This window comes from Rhinopithecus bieti, unplaced genomic scaffold (assembly GCF_001698545.2).
Source record: "Rhinopithecus bieti isolate Rb0 unplaced genomic scaffold, ASM169854v2 scaffold_12478, whole genome shotgun sequence".
NCBI lineage: Eukaryota > Metazoa > Chordata > Mammalia > Primates > Cercopithecidae > Rhinopithecus > Rhinopithecus bieti.
Genome location: NW_016807367.1, coordinates 1,650,498 through 1,668,291, shown reverse-complemented (window position 1 = coordinate 1,668,291; position 17,794 = coordinate 1,650,498). Strand labels below are relative to the sequence as shown.

Sequence of the window (17,794 nt, the reverse complement as noted above, 5' to 3'; positions counted from 1 at the left end):
TCTGCCTCAAAAAAAAAAAAAAAAAAAAATAAATAAAAAATTAAAAAAAAAAAGAAAAGAAAATGGAAAGCCAAAATACAAATTAGAAGAATGTATTTGTAAAATGTACATCCAATACAGGACTTATATCCAGTATAAAGAACTAGTAAAATTCAGTAAGAACAGCAGCAATTAAAAAATGGGCAAAAACCTATGAAAAGACATTTCACCAACAAAATTAGATGGATGACAAATAAGCACATGAAAAGATGCTCAACATCATTAGAAAAATTCAAGTTAAATCACAAAGAGTGCTGGCAAAATATGTGGAGAACCTGAAATTCTCATAATATTGCTGAACAGAAAGCAAAATGGTACAGTCACTTCGAAAAGTTTGGCAGTTTCTCTTAAAAATGTAGTTTACCAGATGACCCAGCAATTTTGCTCTAAGGTATTAATCCAAGAAAAAAGAAAACACATGTCTACACAAAGATTTATAAGCAATTGTTCACAGCAGCCTCAATTTTTTTTTTTTTTTTTTTTTTTTTGAGACAGAGTCTTGTTCTGTCACCTAGGCTGGAGTGCAGTGGCACGATCTCGGCTCACTGCAAGCTCCGCCTCCTGGGTTCACGCCATTCTCCTGCCTCAGCCTCCCGAGTAGCTGGGACCATAGGCGACTGCCACCACACCCGGCTAATTTTTTGGGTTTTTTTGTTTTTTTTTTTGTTTTTTAGTAGAGACGGGGTTTCACCGTGTTAGCCAGGATGGTCTCCATCTTCTGACCTCGTGATCCACCCGCCTCGGCCTCCCAAAGTGCTGGGATTACCAGGCGTGAGCCACCGCGTCTGGCCTAGCAGCTTCAATTTTAACAATACAAAACTGTAAAGAACTTAAATATCAACTGGTAAATGTATACATAGCTTGTGATAGATACATACACAGACTATTCTTCTTCAATAAAAAGGAACTACTGCTAAATGCATGAATGAATTTTAGTGTTTCCAATAGGCTAAGTTAAAGAAACCAAATACATAAGACTACAAACTCTATCATTCCATTTACATGTATCTAGAAATGGCAAAACTTAGAAAGCAAATCAGTGCTTGCCAGGACCCAGGGGACAGGGGAAGGGAATTAACTGCAAAAGGCAAAAGGAAACTTTTGGAGTGATGGAAATGTCCTTTATGATGTTTGTAGTGGTGGTTACATAAGTGTATACATTTGTCAAATCTCATCAAATCGTACATTTAAAAGTGATTAATTTCATTGTATGTCAATTTGACCTCAAAGCAGACAAAAACATATTCTTGCACAAGTCTGAGGTACCTTTCAAAATGCTCCACTGTTACTTATTATTTTAAGAGGAAAAAGATTCTTTCTCTGAGAACTGGATGAAGCAACTGAGTTTATCCATCAACTATCCGCCAAATGGTTTCTGTTTTCATTTTATACAGCCACGTATCAGGAAAGCAAAAAAATTTATTTATTTTTTGAGATGGAGTCTCACCTTGGTGCCCAGGCTGGAATGCAGTGGCACAATCTCAGCTCACTGCAACCTCCGCGTCCCAGGTTCGAGCCAATTCTCCTGCCTTGGCCTCCTGAGTAGCTGGGACCACAGGTGCACGCCACCACACCCGGTTAATTTTTTTGTATTTTTGGTAGAGATGGGGTTTCACCATCATGAACTTCTGACCTCAAGTGACCCGCCCACCTCTGCCTCCTATAGTGTTGGGATTAGGGGCACAAACCACTGTGCCCAGCCCAGGAGAGCAAAAAAATAAGAATGAAGATTTATAAATATTTGTTGCTAGTAACAAAAAAGAAACAACTGTTCAGAAGATACCTAAGACATCTCAAGAAGAGGTTTGATCAGACTGGGGAGATCCTAAGAAGTCTTGTGTTTATCAGAAAGAAACCTGGCCAGTCTCCACCGTGAGGAAGAGGTACAACCTGTCCCACGTGTTCTAAACCAGACCAACATTAACACCTTCCTTTCCCACAACCTCAAATCAAATCCGTCTCTGTTCAGTTCACTGCTTCATTTCCTCCCTCTGTCCCCTTCTCTTCATTCCCATTATGCCTAGCCTAGCTCAAATTCTCATAGTCCAACAGCCTGACCTGCTGCACAGAAATTATTGTGAAACAACACTGTGTGGTTTTTCCTAATACAAAGTAATAAATGGCCTTTGTCATTTTACATTTTTTTTAAAGGAAATAAAAAAAAAAAAAAAAAATCACGTATAATACTTGCCACCTGGAGATAACAACGGTTAATATTCTGGTGTTTATTTTCCCTATCTGTTACATATAATGTGACGTGGACTTAACACTCATTCTGCACAGACAAACTGATCATGAATTAGGAACCCCAAACTTAAAGGTAACTATGAGAATTCCAAAGCAATAAAAACATACACACAATGCCTGCCTTCAAAGAGGCTTATAAACTAAGAAAAATGCAAACCTCAGGAAAATGCATATGTGATCACAGTATATTGGCAAAATTCAGTTTCAGAATTACATAAAAATATATTCAGGACTGGATTTAGAGAAAAAGCCTTCAATGGTATTTGTCTCCAAAACCAGAGTAATACTTGTTCCTTTTGACACTTAATATATGTGAGCATTTTCCATATTAAATACTTTTAAACTATTTTAAAATGGGTCTTTCCGCCTGTGATCCCATCCACCTCAAACTATTTTTACACAATATTCTTTCATCTATCCATTCAGTCATCAAAATGCCATCCAACCCTTCAGTCAACAAAATTCCTCAGCTCAGGAACATAGCAGTGAACAAAACATACAGAACTCCGTGTTCATGGAGCTTAATTCAAGTAGGAAGACGACAAACGAAATACACAGTACATTAAATGGTATAAGCACTACAGAGAAAAATAAAGCAGAGAGTGATACAGGGAATGTGTTGGAAGCTGAGAATTACAATTTTAGATAGGGTAACCACTACTCTGACTTCCCCCAAAACCTTATATGGCTTCCCAATGCCTGACGCCTAGGCCCCAGGCCCAGAGGCCCCGATTCAGGTCTGGAATAGGGGCCAGGGAATTTGCATTTTCATATGCACATCAAGTGATTTTGATACAGATAAACTACAGATCACACTTTGAGAAACACGGGTCTAAAGCATAAGCTCCAAACCATTGATCCTAACACTGAAGGCTCTCCCACAGTTTGGCCCCAACCTGCCTTCCAACTCCTTTCTCACTGCTTCTTACCTTCACATGCTCAACGCTCCACACAATCTGAACTGTTTTCTGAATCTGCCTTGCTCACAGTTTTCACTGACTGGAATGCCCTTCGGCCCAGGCATTTCCTATTTAGAATCTATTCAGACTTCAAATACAAACTCACTCTCAAAGTGTTGCTTTGTCTACCCAGCTAGAAATAACACTTTGAATGCCTACGGCGTCACATCTATATAACTCTTTTGACAAATCCACTTTTCCAGCTTGTATTGACCTTCTTTCCTATGATAGGGAAACTTTTTTGTCATCTACGTTATCTCTGCATCCCTAGGGTGACTAGGAATTCTTGGCCCATAACAAGCACTCAAATTAGTGTTAGGCAACCAAATGGATACACCAGTCATCAATCAAACACCCTTGGTTCCTATATTACATTCCCTTTACTCCTTAACTTTCTTAGCTTTCTTCTTTGCCAATGTTATTTTTACCTTAACATTCTAAATGGCATTCCAAGGTATCTGGATTTTTACAGTGAGAATGTTAGTTTTGTAAACAGAAAAAAATTAAGAAAATCCTTTTAACATCGTGACTGAAAAAGTATAGCAGCAGGAGTTGGTAGGTAAATGCTATCCTTTTCTGTCTCAACAGTCTCTTCCCTCTTTACGAGATGATCATGGAGATAGGAACCTGCATGAAAGAATTCTACCTTCTCACTATTCACAATAGCGAAGACTTGGAACCAACCCAAATATCCATCAATGATAGACTGGATTAAGAAAATGTGGCACATATACACCATGGAATACTATGCAGCCATAAAAAAGGATGAGTTCATGTCCTTTGCAGGGACATGGATGAAGCTGGAAACCATCATTCTCAGGAAACTATTGCAAGGACAAAAAACCAAACACCGCATGTTCTCACTCATAGGTGGGAATTGAACAATGAGAACACTTGGACACAGAGAGGGGAACATCACACACGGGGCCTGTCATGGGGTGGGGGAAGGGGGGAAGGATAGCATTAGGAGATATACCTAACGTAAATGACAAGTTAATGGGCGCAGCACACCAACATGGCACATGTATACATATGTAACAAATCTGCATGTTGTGCACATGTACCCTAGAACTTANCCAAACACCGCATGTTCTCACTCATAGGTGGGAATTGAACAATGAGAACACTTGGACACAGAGAGGGGAACATCACACACGGGGCCTGTCATGGGGTGGGGAAGGGGGGAAGGATAGCATTAGGAGATATACCTAACGTAAATGACAAGTTAATGGGCGCAGCACACCAACATGGCACATGTATACATATGTAACAAATCTGCATGTTGTGCACATGTACCCTAGAACTTAAAGTATAATTAAAAAAAAAAAAAAAGAAAGAAAGAAAGAACTCCGCCTTCTCAGTTGCCTGGAAAGAAAAACTTTGCAGGCTGGGTGTCGTGGCTCACACCTGTAATCCCAGCACTTTGAGAGGCCGAGGCAGGCAGATCACGATGTCAAGAGATCGAGACCATCCTGGCCAATGGTATAGATGGGTGAAACCCCATCTATACTAAAAATAAAACAATTAGCTGGGCATGGTGGTGCGCACCTGCAGTCCCAGATACTTGGGAGGAGAACTGCTTGAACCTGGGAGGCAGAGGCTGCAGTGAGCCAAGATCGTGCCATGCACTCCAGCCTGGCAACAAAGTGAGATTCCATCTCAAAAAAAAAAGAGAGAAATCCATCCTGGCTAACCCAGTGAAACCCCGTCTCTACTAAAAAATACAAAAAACTAGCCGGACAAGGTGGCAGGCGCCTCTAGTCCCAGCCACTCGGGAGGCTGAGGCAGGAGAATGGCGTAAACCCAGGAGGTGGAGCTTGTAGTGAGCTGAGATCCGGCCACTGCACTCCAGCCTGGGCGAGAAGCGAGACTCTGTCTCAAAAAAAAAAAAAAAAAAGAGAGAAATCAAACTTCACCCTGTCCAAGGTTACACAGACACCAACGTAGCATTCTGAAAATCATCACCCCAGTATTATTTCAGCCTTTTACACTTCTCTATACACTGTAATAGTAATCTTCCATTTTAATGAATTTTAAATACATTATTTGGATATATAAAAATAGAAATATACTAGAAGATTGTGACATACCTGTGGATTTTCCAAACGCTTTAAATATTCTTCAAATGATCCTTCTATAAACTGCAAAAAATAAATCTATTAGAAATGTCATCTAAGATATATGTCAAAAGTTAACCGCTTCACTGTGTAAACAACATTCACTGTGAATTACTGTTTGTACATAAACCTAAAATACCTCAGTATTATTTGAAAATATGTACATAATCTAATTATGAAAACATATAGCAATCACTAAAGACCACAAACATGCAAAAGAATGTAAAGAAGGAAATTTTGTCAGGAAAGGTTCCCTGAAAGAAAAGTGACTCAAGATGAATACTGGACAGGATCTGGATGGCAACAGGCAGCTGATACTCTACAGAGAGGGCCAATGTGGCATGAGGAGAAAGAGGAACACTGTGTTGGGAAGACAAGCAATCTGCCCAGCTGGAGCAGGACAACCTGTTGTGGAACTGAGGGGGAGAAGAACCCAAATGGGGGCATATTTACAGAGGGCCTTGAGCCCAGGAAGGACTTACAGGCTAGATGGGAAAGGCCATTCAAGGCCACTGCAGGTGACATTCTGAACTGAGAAATTATATAATGAAAGCAGTTCTTTAACTTGGTAGTGGCCAGTGTGTGGAAGGGAATAAAACAAAGGCTGACTTACTGGCTAAGAAATAGTATAGCTTAACAATACAGATAAGAGTACTCATTGTCTCTCAGTTCAGTGATACTAGAAAGAGCGATGAGAACTAGTAAGGCTAAAAATATTTTGAAGCATCAACAGGATTTTTCTAATACAGCTTGCTTCATTGTTACTTTGACATAAATACAGAGTTTATTCAAGCTGTGTAATAACCCAACCTTTCTTACGTTTCTTTCATAGCAATCGCACTCATTTGAGAAATCTCCAAATGTCATTCGTTGAACCACCAAATTCAATTGCATTTAAATTACAGTCCCAGTTGATTTAGCAAAGTAATATACTTAAAGACATTAAAGTATACTCCCTAGTCTATAAAAATCTTTTAAGCACCCTTGGATTTTAAGATTGAGATTCTTTTATAGATTATATGTCAAATTGCCAAAAAATCTTAAATTTCAAAACATATTTATAATAAAAGAGCCATATATATTAAAGAGCCCACCAATCAAGGGCTACTGTTCTATATTAGATGATTATAGGTCTAAGGAAAAAAAAAAAAACACAGAACCATTTAAAGTTACAAGAGAGTGCAGAATTCTGACGCAAGCCTGCATCCTATTTGAGAGTCTTCTTTCTGGGCAGAAAGTGTCCATCTATGCCATGGCTGAACAATGTCATAACAAGGCATAATCCTTTCTACAGTATCTCTTTCCAATTCTGGACAAATGAAACTGCTTGAACTTTCGTATACAGAAAGTGAAACTTTTCCCCATGGAACTTTCAACCTCTGATCATACCTCAAAAGATTATATGGACTAAGGCCGGGAGCGGTGGCTCATGCCTGTAATCCTAGCACTTTGGGAGGCCAGGGCGGGTGGATCACGAGGTCAGAAGATTGAGACCATCCTGGCTAATATGGTGAAAGCCTGTCTCTAATAAAAATACAAAAAAATTAGTCTGGCGTGGTGGTGGCGGGCACCTGTAGTCCCAGCTACTTTAGAGGCTGAGACAGGAGAATGGCATGAACCTGGGAGGCAGAGCTTGCAGTGAGCCGAGATCACGCCACTGCACTCCAGCTTGGGCAACAGAGTGAGATTCCATCTCAAAAAAAAAAAAAAAAAATTATATGGACTAAAAAAATATACGCAAAGCACTTAATCTTAATGCCTGGCACATAGTAAGCACCTCAACCAATGTTAGCAATGTCCATTATTATCAACAGTTTTACCCTCTGGGGCCAATGATTAATAAGAATTAATTTAAAGACCACTCCACCTCCCCACTTCCCTTCTCTACCACACCTTTGTAACCTTTGTACTCTCTTATCTAGCCTCTGAGTTACCAGTTTTTTTTAATAAAACAAGGTTTCAAGCCTATCATTTGTAAAGTATTATATCAATGTTCTCTACCAGTCAACTGGGGGAAACAACATCCAAAGTTGTCAGGTTACATAATTCTAGGTCTTCAAACCAGTAAGTAATAAATCCTATAAGACTTTGAATGTAAAATGAGAACAGGTCACTGTGGTATCTTATTTCACATACTACCGAAAAAATTGTATTAAGCTGTTACACAACATTTTATTAACTATTAATCACTACTTACATAATTACAGTGTTCTGATATGTGAGTTCACATTGAACCCTGAAAATTAAAAACCTATAAATGCCTTCTGATAAAATTAAGCGTTCAGCATTACTTACACTCGGCGTATTTTTTACACTGCAAGTCTGAATTTTTTTTTTTTTTTTTTTTTTTTTTTTTTTTTTTTTTTTTTTTGAGACAGTCTCACTCTGTCACCCAGGCTGTGGTGGAGCAGCACAACTCGGCTCACTGCAACCTCTGCCTCCTGGGTTCAAGCAATCCTCGTGCCTCAGCCTCAAGAGTAGCTGGGACTACAGGCATGGGCCACCACACCCAGCTAATTTCTTTTGTATTTTTAGTAGACACAGGGTTTTGCCATGTTGGCCAAGCCAGTCTTGAACTCCTCACCTCCCAAAGTACTGGGATTACAGGCGTGAGCCACCATGCCTGGCCTGAATTTTTTTTTTTTAATTTATAGGGAGTTGCCAATCACAGAAACCACTATTAATCACAACACCCCCAATTCCCTGACCATGTCAGACAACGCCCACTCTTAGTATGCAAGAGCCTTGTCCAGGTCATCTTTTCATCCCCCACAGCTCAACGTCTTATCCATCATAGTAGCTTTCTACATGTCCAAATAAATGCAAAACATAAAATAGCCTAGAAAATAACGTAACTGAATAACTAGATTAAGTTCAATAGAGAAGTTTTTTTATGTGTTATTTTCATAACCTGCATTAAGATCCAGCCTATGAAATTTCTACTAGAACACTTCTAAAAGCCAAAATGTAAATCCAAGTCAAGACACCATTACATGTTTGAAATTACAAGTTACCGCTTCAAATTTCTCTCTGTTCTCTCGAAGATAGTGAATACAGGCCATTCTGACTTCAACATGGCGAGACTGAGAGTGCAATACCTAAAAACAAAAGGCAACAAACACACTATTAAGCATTCAGTTAAAAGTTAGAACCTAATGTCTTCTTTTACACCCAAAATAATCTGACAACCAATAGATTATCAGTCTTCCTCCATTTCCCTTTCTAAAATTTCGGTATCTTTATTCATTCCTACCTCTTCTTCTAACCAAGCACAGCAAAAACATGACATATACAAACAATACTACTTCTTAAGCCAAATTTTGAAAAGAATTTTCAAAAGCCTTTCTCCTGTAGGACATTTTTGCAAATTTAGGATGCTCTCTTCCCTTGGCCATCCCTCCACAATAACTTCACTCTTCACAAAGAAGAGCTAACAAAATCCATGCTATGCCACGCTCAACCTCATCCTATACATATTGAAAAAGATAAACTGGCAACTTCAGTAGGAATGTATTTTGAAGCTTTCAGCCTGTAAAAGGCCGATTTATTTTTCCCATTAATTCTGAATCCACTTAGACGCTCTATATAAAAATTTAAGTCCACTATGGTTTCAGAAAAATTAAGGCACTCATTCTTTCCCTGGTGATCAAGCTTACAAGACAAGGAAGAACATACAAGTAGGCAGCACAAGGGGTGCAAAAATGTTGTGTGATGTCATCCCAAGAGGTTTGGGATTTGTTTTTATGCCCAAATTGTAAAGTACCAACCTACAAAGTATGATCCAGATCCTCTCACTCTGTAGTTTTCATTTTCTTCTATTAAACAACCAGTTCAACAAAAAGATAACTTACTGGCATGTGGTCTTTTACCAATATTCTAAAACGGTGAACTGAAACAATTATTTTTTTTTTTTTGAGACGAAGTCTTGCTCTGTTGCCCAGGTTAGAGTGCAGTGGCACAATCTCGGCTCACTGCAACCTCCGCCCCCCGGGTTCAAGCAATTCTTCTACCTCAGCCTCCTGAGTAGCTGGGATTACAGGCACCCACCACAGAGCTTGGCTAATTTTTGTATTTTTAGTAGAGACAGGGTTTCACCATCTTGGCCAGGCTGGTCTCAAACTCCTGATATCGCGATCCACCCACCTCAACCTCTCAATGTGCTGGGATTACAGGCATGAGCCACCGCACCCAGCCTGAAACAACTATTTCTTATCCAATGCTTCCTTCTAGCTAGCTCCCAACTTTTTTCTTCCCCCCAGAGTCTTTCTCTGTCCGCCCAGGCTGGAGTACAGTGGTGCAATCTCGGTTCACCGCAACCTCTGCCTCACAGGTTCAAGTGATTGTCCTGCCTCAGCTTCCTGAGTAGCTGGATTATAGGTGCTGCCATGTCCGGCTAATTTTTGTATTTTTAGTAGAAACAAGGTTTCACGATGTTGGCCAGGGTGGTCTCAAACTCCTGACCTCAGGTGACCTACCAGCCTCAGCCTCTCAAAGTGCTGGGATTACAGGCATGAGTCACCGCGCCCAGGCCTAGCTCCCAATTCTTTAACATGCTTAAAGGAGATTAAAATTCTTTTCTATTACTAGGTATCTGAAAGATATTCCTGTACTCTAAAGGGTTATAGCTTAAACACACACACACACACACACACACACACACACACACACACACACTTAAAATAACACATTTCAAACTACCATCAAGATCTCTTAAGAATTTATATTAATAGAAAGTAGCTTTAAGAGTTACAGATCCTGGCCGGGCACAGTGGCTCACACCTGTAATCCTAGCACTTTGGGAGGCAAAGGAGGGTGGATCACCTGAGGTCAGGAGTTCAAGACTAGCCTGGCCAACATGGTAAAACCTCATCTCTACTAAAAAAATAAAAAATAAAAAAATTAGCCAGGTGTGGTGGTGCATGCCTGTAGTCCCAGCTACTTGGGAGGCTGAGGCAGGAGAATCGCTTGAAACCGGGAGGCAGAGGTTGCAGTGAGCCGAGATGGCGTCACGGCACTCCGGCCTGAGTGACAGAGTGAGACTGTTTCAAGAAAAAAAAGAAAAAAAAGTTACAGATCCAACTGAGTGGTTCTCCCTTTACGTTTAGTGTGAGTAGAGAATTTGGGAAAAGGGAGGCTCCAGCTGTGCATTCTACAGCTCTCCTGGTAACAACCAGGCTCATTTATACCCACAGAACCGGCACAACTGCCTGGATGCCTAGTATGTCCTATTACACTGAGATACACCGAAGATGCACCTATTGAGGTTAGCAATTAGTTTGTTTTCATTGTAATAACTGGTTTTCAGTTTAACCGATTCTATCTTCACTACTATTCTCAGACACGATTAAACTGTATTCGTATACATTCTAAGAGTCCGTGACCAAAAGAACTATCTATATATAAAAATAACCACCAAAGAGTTTTTTTGCCAGCCGGGCATAGTGGCTCACACCTGTAATTCCAGCACTTTGGGAGGCCGAGGCGGGTGGATCACAAGGTCAGGAGATTGAGACCAACCTGGCTAACACAGTGAAACCCCATCTCTACTAAAAAAAAAATACAAAAAAAAATTAGCCGGGCACAGTAGCAGGTGCCTGTAGTCCCAGCTACTCAGGAGGCTGAGGGAGGAGAATGGCGTGAACCCGGGAGGCAGAGCTTGCAGTGAGCCGAGATCGTGCCACTGCACTCCAGCCTGGGCGACAGAGCAAGACTCTGTCTCAAAAAAAAAAAAAGAATTTTTTTTTGCCAATTCAACAAATGACATTTAGCAACACTTCTTTCACAGAAGCCATGTTAGACACTATTATGAATCAAGGTATTATTAGTATAAATAAACCACAGTGTCATCTGATAGGGCTTTCCTCTGCCATTAGCAAAGTGGAGCTAGTCTTAAAGCCATTTACCTAGCAACAGGTGGCAAACTAAGTTAGTAAAGCTTATTTTCAATCAAAAACAATGGTAGGCATATTTATTGGTTCTTCTCCTCTTTTAACAAAGATTATGGCACATACAATCTATCTGAACCCCTTGCTCAGAAGCAGAACTCTTAGCAACTTCTATAAAGTGTGAGAGTGCTGGTAATTTACAAAGTCAAGCACTGCAAGAAAAGCAAGGTTAAATGACAACTTTTTAAAATGTAAATTATTGTGCAAGGTTGAGAACACTCCGGAAGAATTAAAGTAATATGACAAATACCTCTGCAAATTAATATATACATGAAAGCAAACAAGAAGGCTTTCCCATTTTTACTTGGGACAAGATAGTGATAAATACTGGGAAAGGCTGAGACACTGTTTTAGCAAGTCCTCTAAGAGTGCCCTATTTTTAGCTCCATGGCTGTGGAGCTGATTCAGGTCAGGCCTCCGGCAGGCCCAAATCCACAAGTGTAAAAAGGAAATGGCCTATCTAAATCAGATAATTCGGACAGAAAGACCAAAATTCTAACTCAAGTCTCCTCCCCTCTTTAAAAACTGCCACTTAGATTATTTACTCTGATTCCTTCTTAGAAATGATGAATATTTGTGATTTTATAGAAGAAATTGTTGGCAAAAATATAAATCCTTGGTACTTATTTTAAAAGGGAAGCCTGACGTTGGTATTACTTCCTCTTTCCCACACACACACTTTGCCTTTAGTGATGATGGCTATACCTGTAGTCTACTGAATAACTGAACTTCTCCCAAAATTCAAGGTCTTGAGCTAAGCTCATCAGACTAAAACGAAGTCACGTAACTGGGAAGGGTAGTCCCTTATGCCTAACCTAAGCCCCACTACAAAACACAATATAATGTGTTACCCGATGTAACAAACAGTTCTTAGTGTAAACTAGCTCTTGCCCCCTTTCCAGTTAAAAACAGAGATCCCACTACAATAACAGAGAGGCTTCTGTATAATCTGTATAATCAAGGCCACCAAGTATGCATTACGGAAATCAGGCACACCTTTCTGCTTCAATATAAACTAGGACTCAGATAACTCAAATCCAAGTAAATTCCAAGCTTCCCTTACCGCCATTTATTTCTACCTCCTTGCTTACCAAACTCTTGCTAGGTCTGACAGTACGTAATAAATATGGGCTGAATTCACTTCCACCTCTTCCCTAGGCTTCTGGAGGTGCTGAGGAGTTCAAGGAAACAAGACAGATACAGACTCAGAAAATTCACAAATGGGGCAGACTATTTACCTACTACTAATAAGGACTGAAGGGAGTGGGTGGGTGTGAACATACCTCACAGCAACATTGAAAATGAGAAAAGTCTAACGGACAGAGCCTGGTTTGGGGAGCTTCTGGAAGAATGTTTCAACGACAATGTCCGCAACATAAAGCAACGGTTTATGTCCCTTAAATCAATTTGTTTTAAAGAAAGATTTTCCGCTACCCATGGCAAATAAATGGCTCGCCTTTTAATGTTTAAAAATATGAGAACGGACTGGCCTCCAGATGTTAAGTGAAAGATTTACTCACAAATAGAAATTTTAAGTTATTTAGCATTCAAAAAAGGTGAGGGAAAAGAAAACAGAAACATCATAAAAACCCCACAGGGGGGTAGGGAGCGGTGTGCGATGGGGTGTGGAGAGCAGGTCCTAGGTCAAACGAAAGCACATGTGAAAGGTCTGAAAGACACACCAGAGCAGAAACTTTTATCCAGCTACTTCGGCAGCTATTTTTCAATACAGGATGGGTTTTGGTGACAGCACACCTACAACACAGTGTTATATAACTGGAATAAGCTCGCTCAAAACAAAATCAGAAAATCTTCCTGAGCAACTGTGTTAGAAAGTGGTTTTGAAAAGCTCCAGTTACACGTACCCTTTCCACTACCAACATCAAAACAGGCTTTTTTTAAAAAAGTCAGTTCTGTTTAGTATACCTACACAACCCAGCAGACCATAATAAAGGGTGGAACCTACTCAAAGACAAATCCTTCAAAATATTCTACATTTGTAAAAGGTTGATTTTCTCAAACGGCAGTTTGCCCAAATTTGATTCAAGTGACATGGGCGAGCTTGCCTACCCCACATTCCAAAGTCCAGCAGCAAACCAAAATATGTTCCACAAGTCAAGTTTGATCCACCACTTATAGTAAACACTTGTTTTACTGGAGTGGGGTGAGCGTGGTGCTTCTTAAACGAAGGGATGGAAGGTGAATGCGGAACAGAAGTGAAAAATATGTCGCCAGGTCCCCAGCAATAAATCAACTGTACAAGCTCCGAGCAGGCCTCACAAGTTGTCCTCAACCCATTACCTCTTCATCAGAAGAGAGACACCCCGTTAATTTGCGAGCTTTGAAGTTTCAATTTGCACCTTTCAGACGCAAAGCAGCGTCCCACTCCGGCGTTACAATGGGGCGCTGTGACGACAGCGAGGGCACGCGCAGCCCCGGCCGTGGGCGGCCCGGACAGCCCGTAGCTGCCTCCCCACCCAGACCCGCCGGGTTTCCCCTCCGCACCATCCCCCCCCGCAATTACCGCTGGCTCCGCTCCACGGCCCGGAACAGGCACGACCGCGCAATACCTTGGCGACAGTTTCCGATACAAGCCCAGTTTCCGCAGATAGGCGTCCATTGGGCCCGTCGCGGTCCTCGCGGGGGGCCCAGCGGCTGCCCTGGTCCCCCCGTCGGGGACGGCCGACAGCCGCCCTCCATGTTGCTGTCCTAGCTGGGCAGGCAGGCCGGCCAAGGGCCTAGCCCCACATGGCTAGCGCGCCGGCTGCTCGACGCCCCGCCAGCCGTGGGGCAGGCCGCGGCTCGGGCTGGGGCTCGGGCTCCGCGAGCCGGCGGCAGGCGGCGGCGGGCCGAGGCAGCGGTCCGCGCTCTCCGGGCGCATAGGGGAGCCCTGCCTAATGCATGGCTGTCCGCACGCGGCCGCCTCCTCAGAGCGAACACGCGCCCACAACAAACGGGGGGAGCGGGATTAAGGAAAACCCCGAGAGTGAGCAGTCACTTCCCGACGGCCTCGCTGCCTGACTCAGGACCCAGGCCGGGGTTCGCCGCCCCCACAAGTTTCCTCGTCCGTACCGGTGTGAAGCGAGAAAACCCCCGCCCCTGGCGCGCACGCTGGGCCGGCTCAGGTGAAGCGAGGCCTGCGTCCCCCGCGCACTCCCCACGCCGGGAGCCGAGGAAACCAAAAAAGAAAGACGCAGCCTTTCGTTTCCCCACCTCGCTGGAGGGCGCCGGAGGGGCGGGGAGCGGGTGGGGGCGCCCGGGAGAGAACAGCACCTCGCAGCCCAGAATTTGTTTTCGCTTTCCGCCCGACAGCGGAGAGGACGGCGGGAGGTGTAGTCTTGGCAGCCGCAGGAAGTCGGCTTGCGGCAGGCGGGGACGCGCGGGCCGGCCTACCCGGGGGAGGTGCCTGGGAGGCGCGCGGACTACAAGTCCCTACAGCGCGGGCGCCGCCGCCACCGCCCCAAGCGGACTTCGCGCTGCTCTGGCGCCGCGTCCGCTAGCAGGCCGAGGGGCTCCGCCAGCCGACGTGGGGCTAGCAGCGCGCGCCGCCCGCCAACCCTGCCGCTGCGCGGCGGGAAACGCGCGCGCTGGGCTGGCGTGGAGTTGCCAAGGGCACGGCGGCGCAGTGTCGGCCCTTTGTGTATTTCTTTCCAGAGGGCGCACCTGTCTGCTCCCTTCCCCCCGGCCTGCTCTCCTGGCGTTTCCATGGAGGTGGCTTTAACGGCTTAAGCAGAAAATAGAGCTAATTGGCGGAGGCTCCGGGAACTGACACGGTGCGGGACGACACACTCTGTCCATAAATCAACCGTGGACTGCTGATTCCTATTAGAAATTAGAAGTACAGCTCACGTACGGCAAGATGAAGGCTTTGCCAAAGACATTTTTGTTTACCCTGTCACTGTAGCTGAGCACCCCATCACAGAGACATGTCACTGTCGGAAGACGTTAGGGTTTTTTTTTTTCCTTCTTAAAAAATTCATCTTGTAATTGCTTGATAACATGCTAACTGGACTGGCCATGGCTTCCACCAGTGTTCGAGGCTTCAGCTCAACTTCCCACCCTCCGATGATGAATGACAGAGAATTGACAAAGTCAAATTATGCTTTAGAACCAAGAATTAATCCAGCATGCTTCTGTTGCACCAGAATTTTATTTCGCTAAAATACAACGTGTGATGTCCTTATTTAAATACATGGTTAATCATAAGAACTAATTCAGTCTTTAGGCTATGGTGGAGGAGAGGGAGAAGAAAAGGGAGCGTTACTGTAGGTTTAGACATGTAGTCAAATACGTTGGAATGGGGGCAAAGCAGGCCAGGTGGTGAGGGTCCAACGACATAAATTTTTTAAAAACTACTTTACACACTTTTCAGTATTTTCAGTGCAAGCAATCAGTCATATATTCACTTTCCTAGGAGCGTAATTGATTTCTTAATGTTTACTCTATCTCAAATGATGCTTCTTTTAGAGAATACAAACGTCATAGTTACCCAAATGAAAAAAATGTCCCTGCCTCAAATTTACTTGTTGTAGCAAAGAAACGCTTTGAAATCACGTTTAGAAAAATATAGTTTCAGCCGGGCATGGTGGCTTACGCCTGTAATCCCAGGACTTCGGAGGCGGAGGCAGGCCGATCACCTGAGGTCAAGAGTTTGAGACCAGCCTGACCAACATGGAGAAACCCCGTCTCTACTAAAAATGCAAAATTAGCCGGGCGTGGTGGCGCATGCCTGTAATCCCAGCTACTCGGGAGGCTGAGGCAGGAGAATCGCTTGAACCTGGGAGGCGGAGGTTGCGGTGAGCCGAGACCGCAACATTGCACTCCAGCCTGGGCAACAAGATCAAAACTCCGTCTCAAAAAAAAGAAAAAAAGGAAAAGAAAAATATAGTTTCAAGTCAAACCTGTTGCTTTTCTTTTAAAATACACTTACATTGCATATACTTCTCATTCTGCTTAAAACAAAAAACAAAAAAACAAATCCTGAGTATTGCCACTACTTAAAACATGGATTACCCTTGTTTTTGAGTTTAAAAGCTTGCCTTTTAAACTCAAAGAGAAACTCAAAGTAATACCTAAAATCCTGCTGAATGAATGTAGAACAGCCTAACTCTAAGCTGGCTGCTTCTGGTTCCAAAATTAGAAGTGATGCACCTGTTATCTCTGACCCTGGGCCTGTTTAAGGAAATCCTTTAGGTATTTTGAGACCTAATCCAAGATAGACCCTCTGTATGCCAACTTCCCAAATATAGCTCAGTGTTAAAGCAACATTAGAGGATCCTATGTCTTTAAACTGGACCAAAACTTAGAGAAACTCACTTACTTTCAAAGGATCTTTACTTGTTGACATTAACTTCTGAACCTTTTCAATAAAACAAACCAGAGCTGACAGAATGTTTATTCTAAGGAAGCCATTTCTGCCTGTGTAAAGAACTCTAAGCAGACATCATTTTAATCAAACAATACCTGAAAGATTCAATGCTTTTGAGACCTAATGAAATTATAAAATTAAACTTACGCAAAGGAGTCAACCAACTTTTTTTCCTTGTGCAAAGTCAATGCCTTAAGTTTGTTTACTCTGACAAACTTTAGGACTAATAATTGTACTAGACAGAATTTTTTAAATTGTTTTTAAACTTCATAGATCGATAGATTTTATGGAGTTTTGTTTTTTCCAACCTAAGGTTAGGTATTGTAGTAGGCAGCCTCTAAGATGCCCCACCCCCGACCCCCACCCTGTGATTCCCACTTCCTGGTATTGACACGCATAATCACCTCCACCTTGTAACAGGATTGGTCTGAGTGACCAATAGAATAGAGCAAAAGTAATGGTATGTCATTTCTGAGATTAGGTTATAAGAGACACTTTTGGCATTTTGACTGCCCTCTCGTACTCCCTGTCTCATGGGTCACTCATGCTGGTGGAACCTGGCTGCTATGTGTCAGACCGACAGAGAGGTTCCCTTGGTAAGAAACTGGAACCTTCCTTCCTCCGGCAGTCATGTGAGTCAGCTTTGAAGCGAATCCTCCAGCCCAGTCAGGCTTTCAGACAACTCCAGCCTTGGCCAAAATCTTGACTACAACCTCAGGAGAAACCCTGCCCAGAACTACCCAGATAAGCTCTGAAATTCTTGACCTCAGAAACTGGGTGAGAGAGTGTTTGTTTTAAGCTCCTAAATTTTGTCGTAATTTGTTACATGGCAATAGATAAATAATACAGATATAATTCTTCATTATTTGTCTTTACTAGATAGAGAATGAATGCATTTTGACAATTCATGAAAATAATCACTGGTTTAGTATCAGTGGTTTTACCAGTTCTCTGAATTCTAAAGATGAAAAGGTGGGTTATTTTACCAAAGAGTCAAAATAGTAATAGGATTTTTTTAAATCTATAAAATCTCTAACAAAAATAGAGTAACCAAAGAATGTCTTTATTACCACATAGCATTGTTTCATTTTCTTTTTTTTTTTTTTTTTTTTTTTTTTT

The 17,794-nt window shown here is 42.4% G+C and overlaps 1 protein-coding gene across 1 annotated transcript in view; it reads right to left on the bottom strand.

Moving 5' to 3' along the window:
- OTUD4 (OTU deubiquitinase 4) overlaps nt 1-12,181 on the bottom strand; it is a 48,079-nt gene extending 35,898 nt beyond the window's left edge. The window contains 3 exon segments of the mRNA XM_017881527.1: nt 5,336-5,386; nt 8,377-8,460; nt 12,159-12,181. Coding sequence (XP_017737016.1) covers nt 5,336-5,386; nt 8,377-8,424 — 99 coding nt within the window. The 5' untranslated portion in view covers nt 8,425-8,460; nt 12,159-12,181.
- Nucleotides 12,182-17,794: the final 5,613 nt, after the last annotated feature.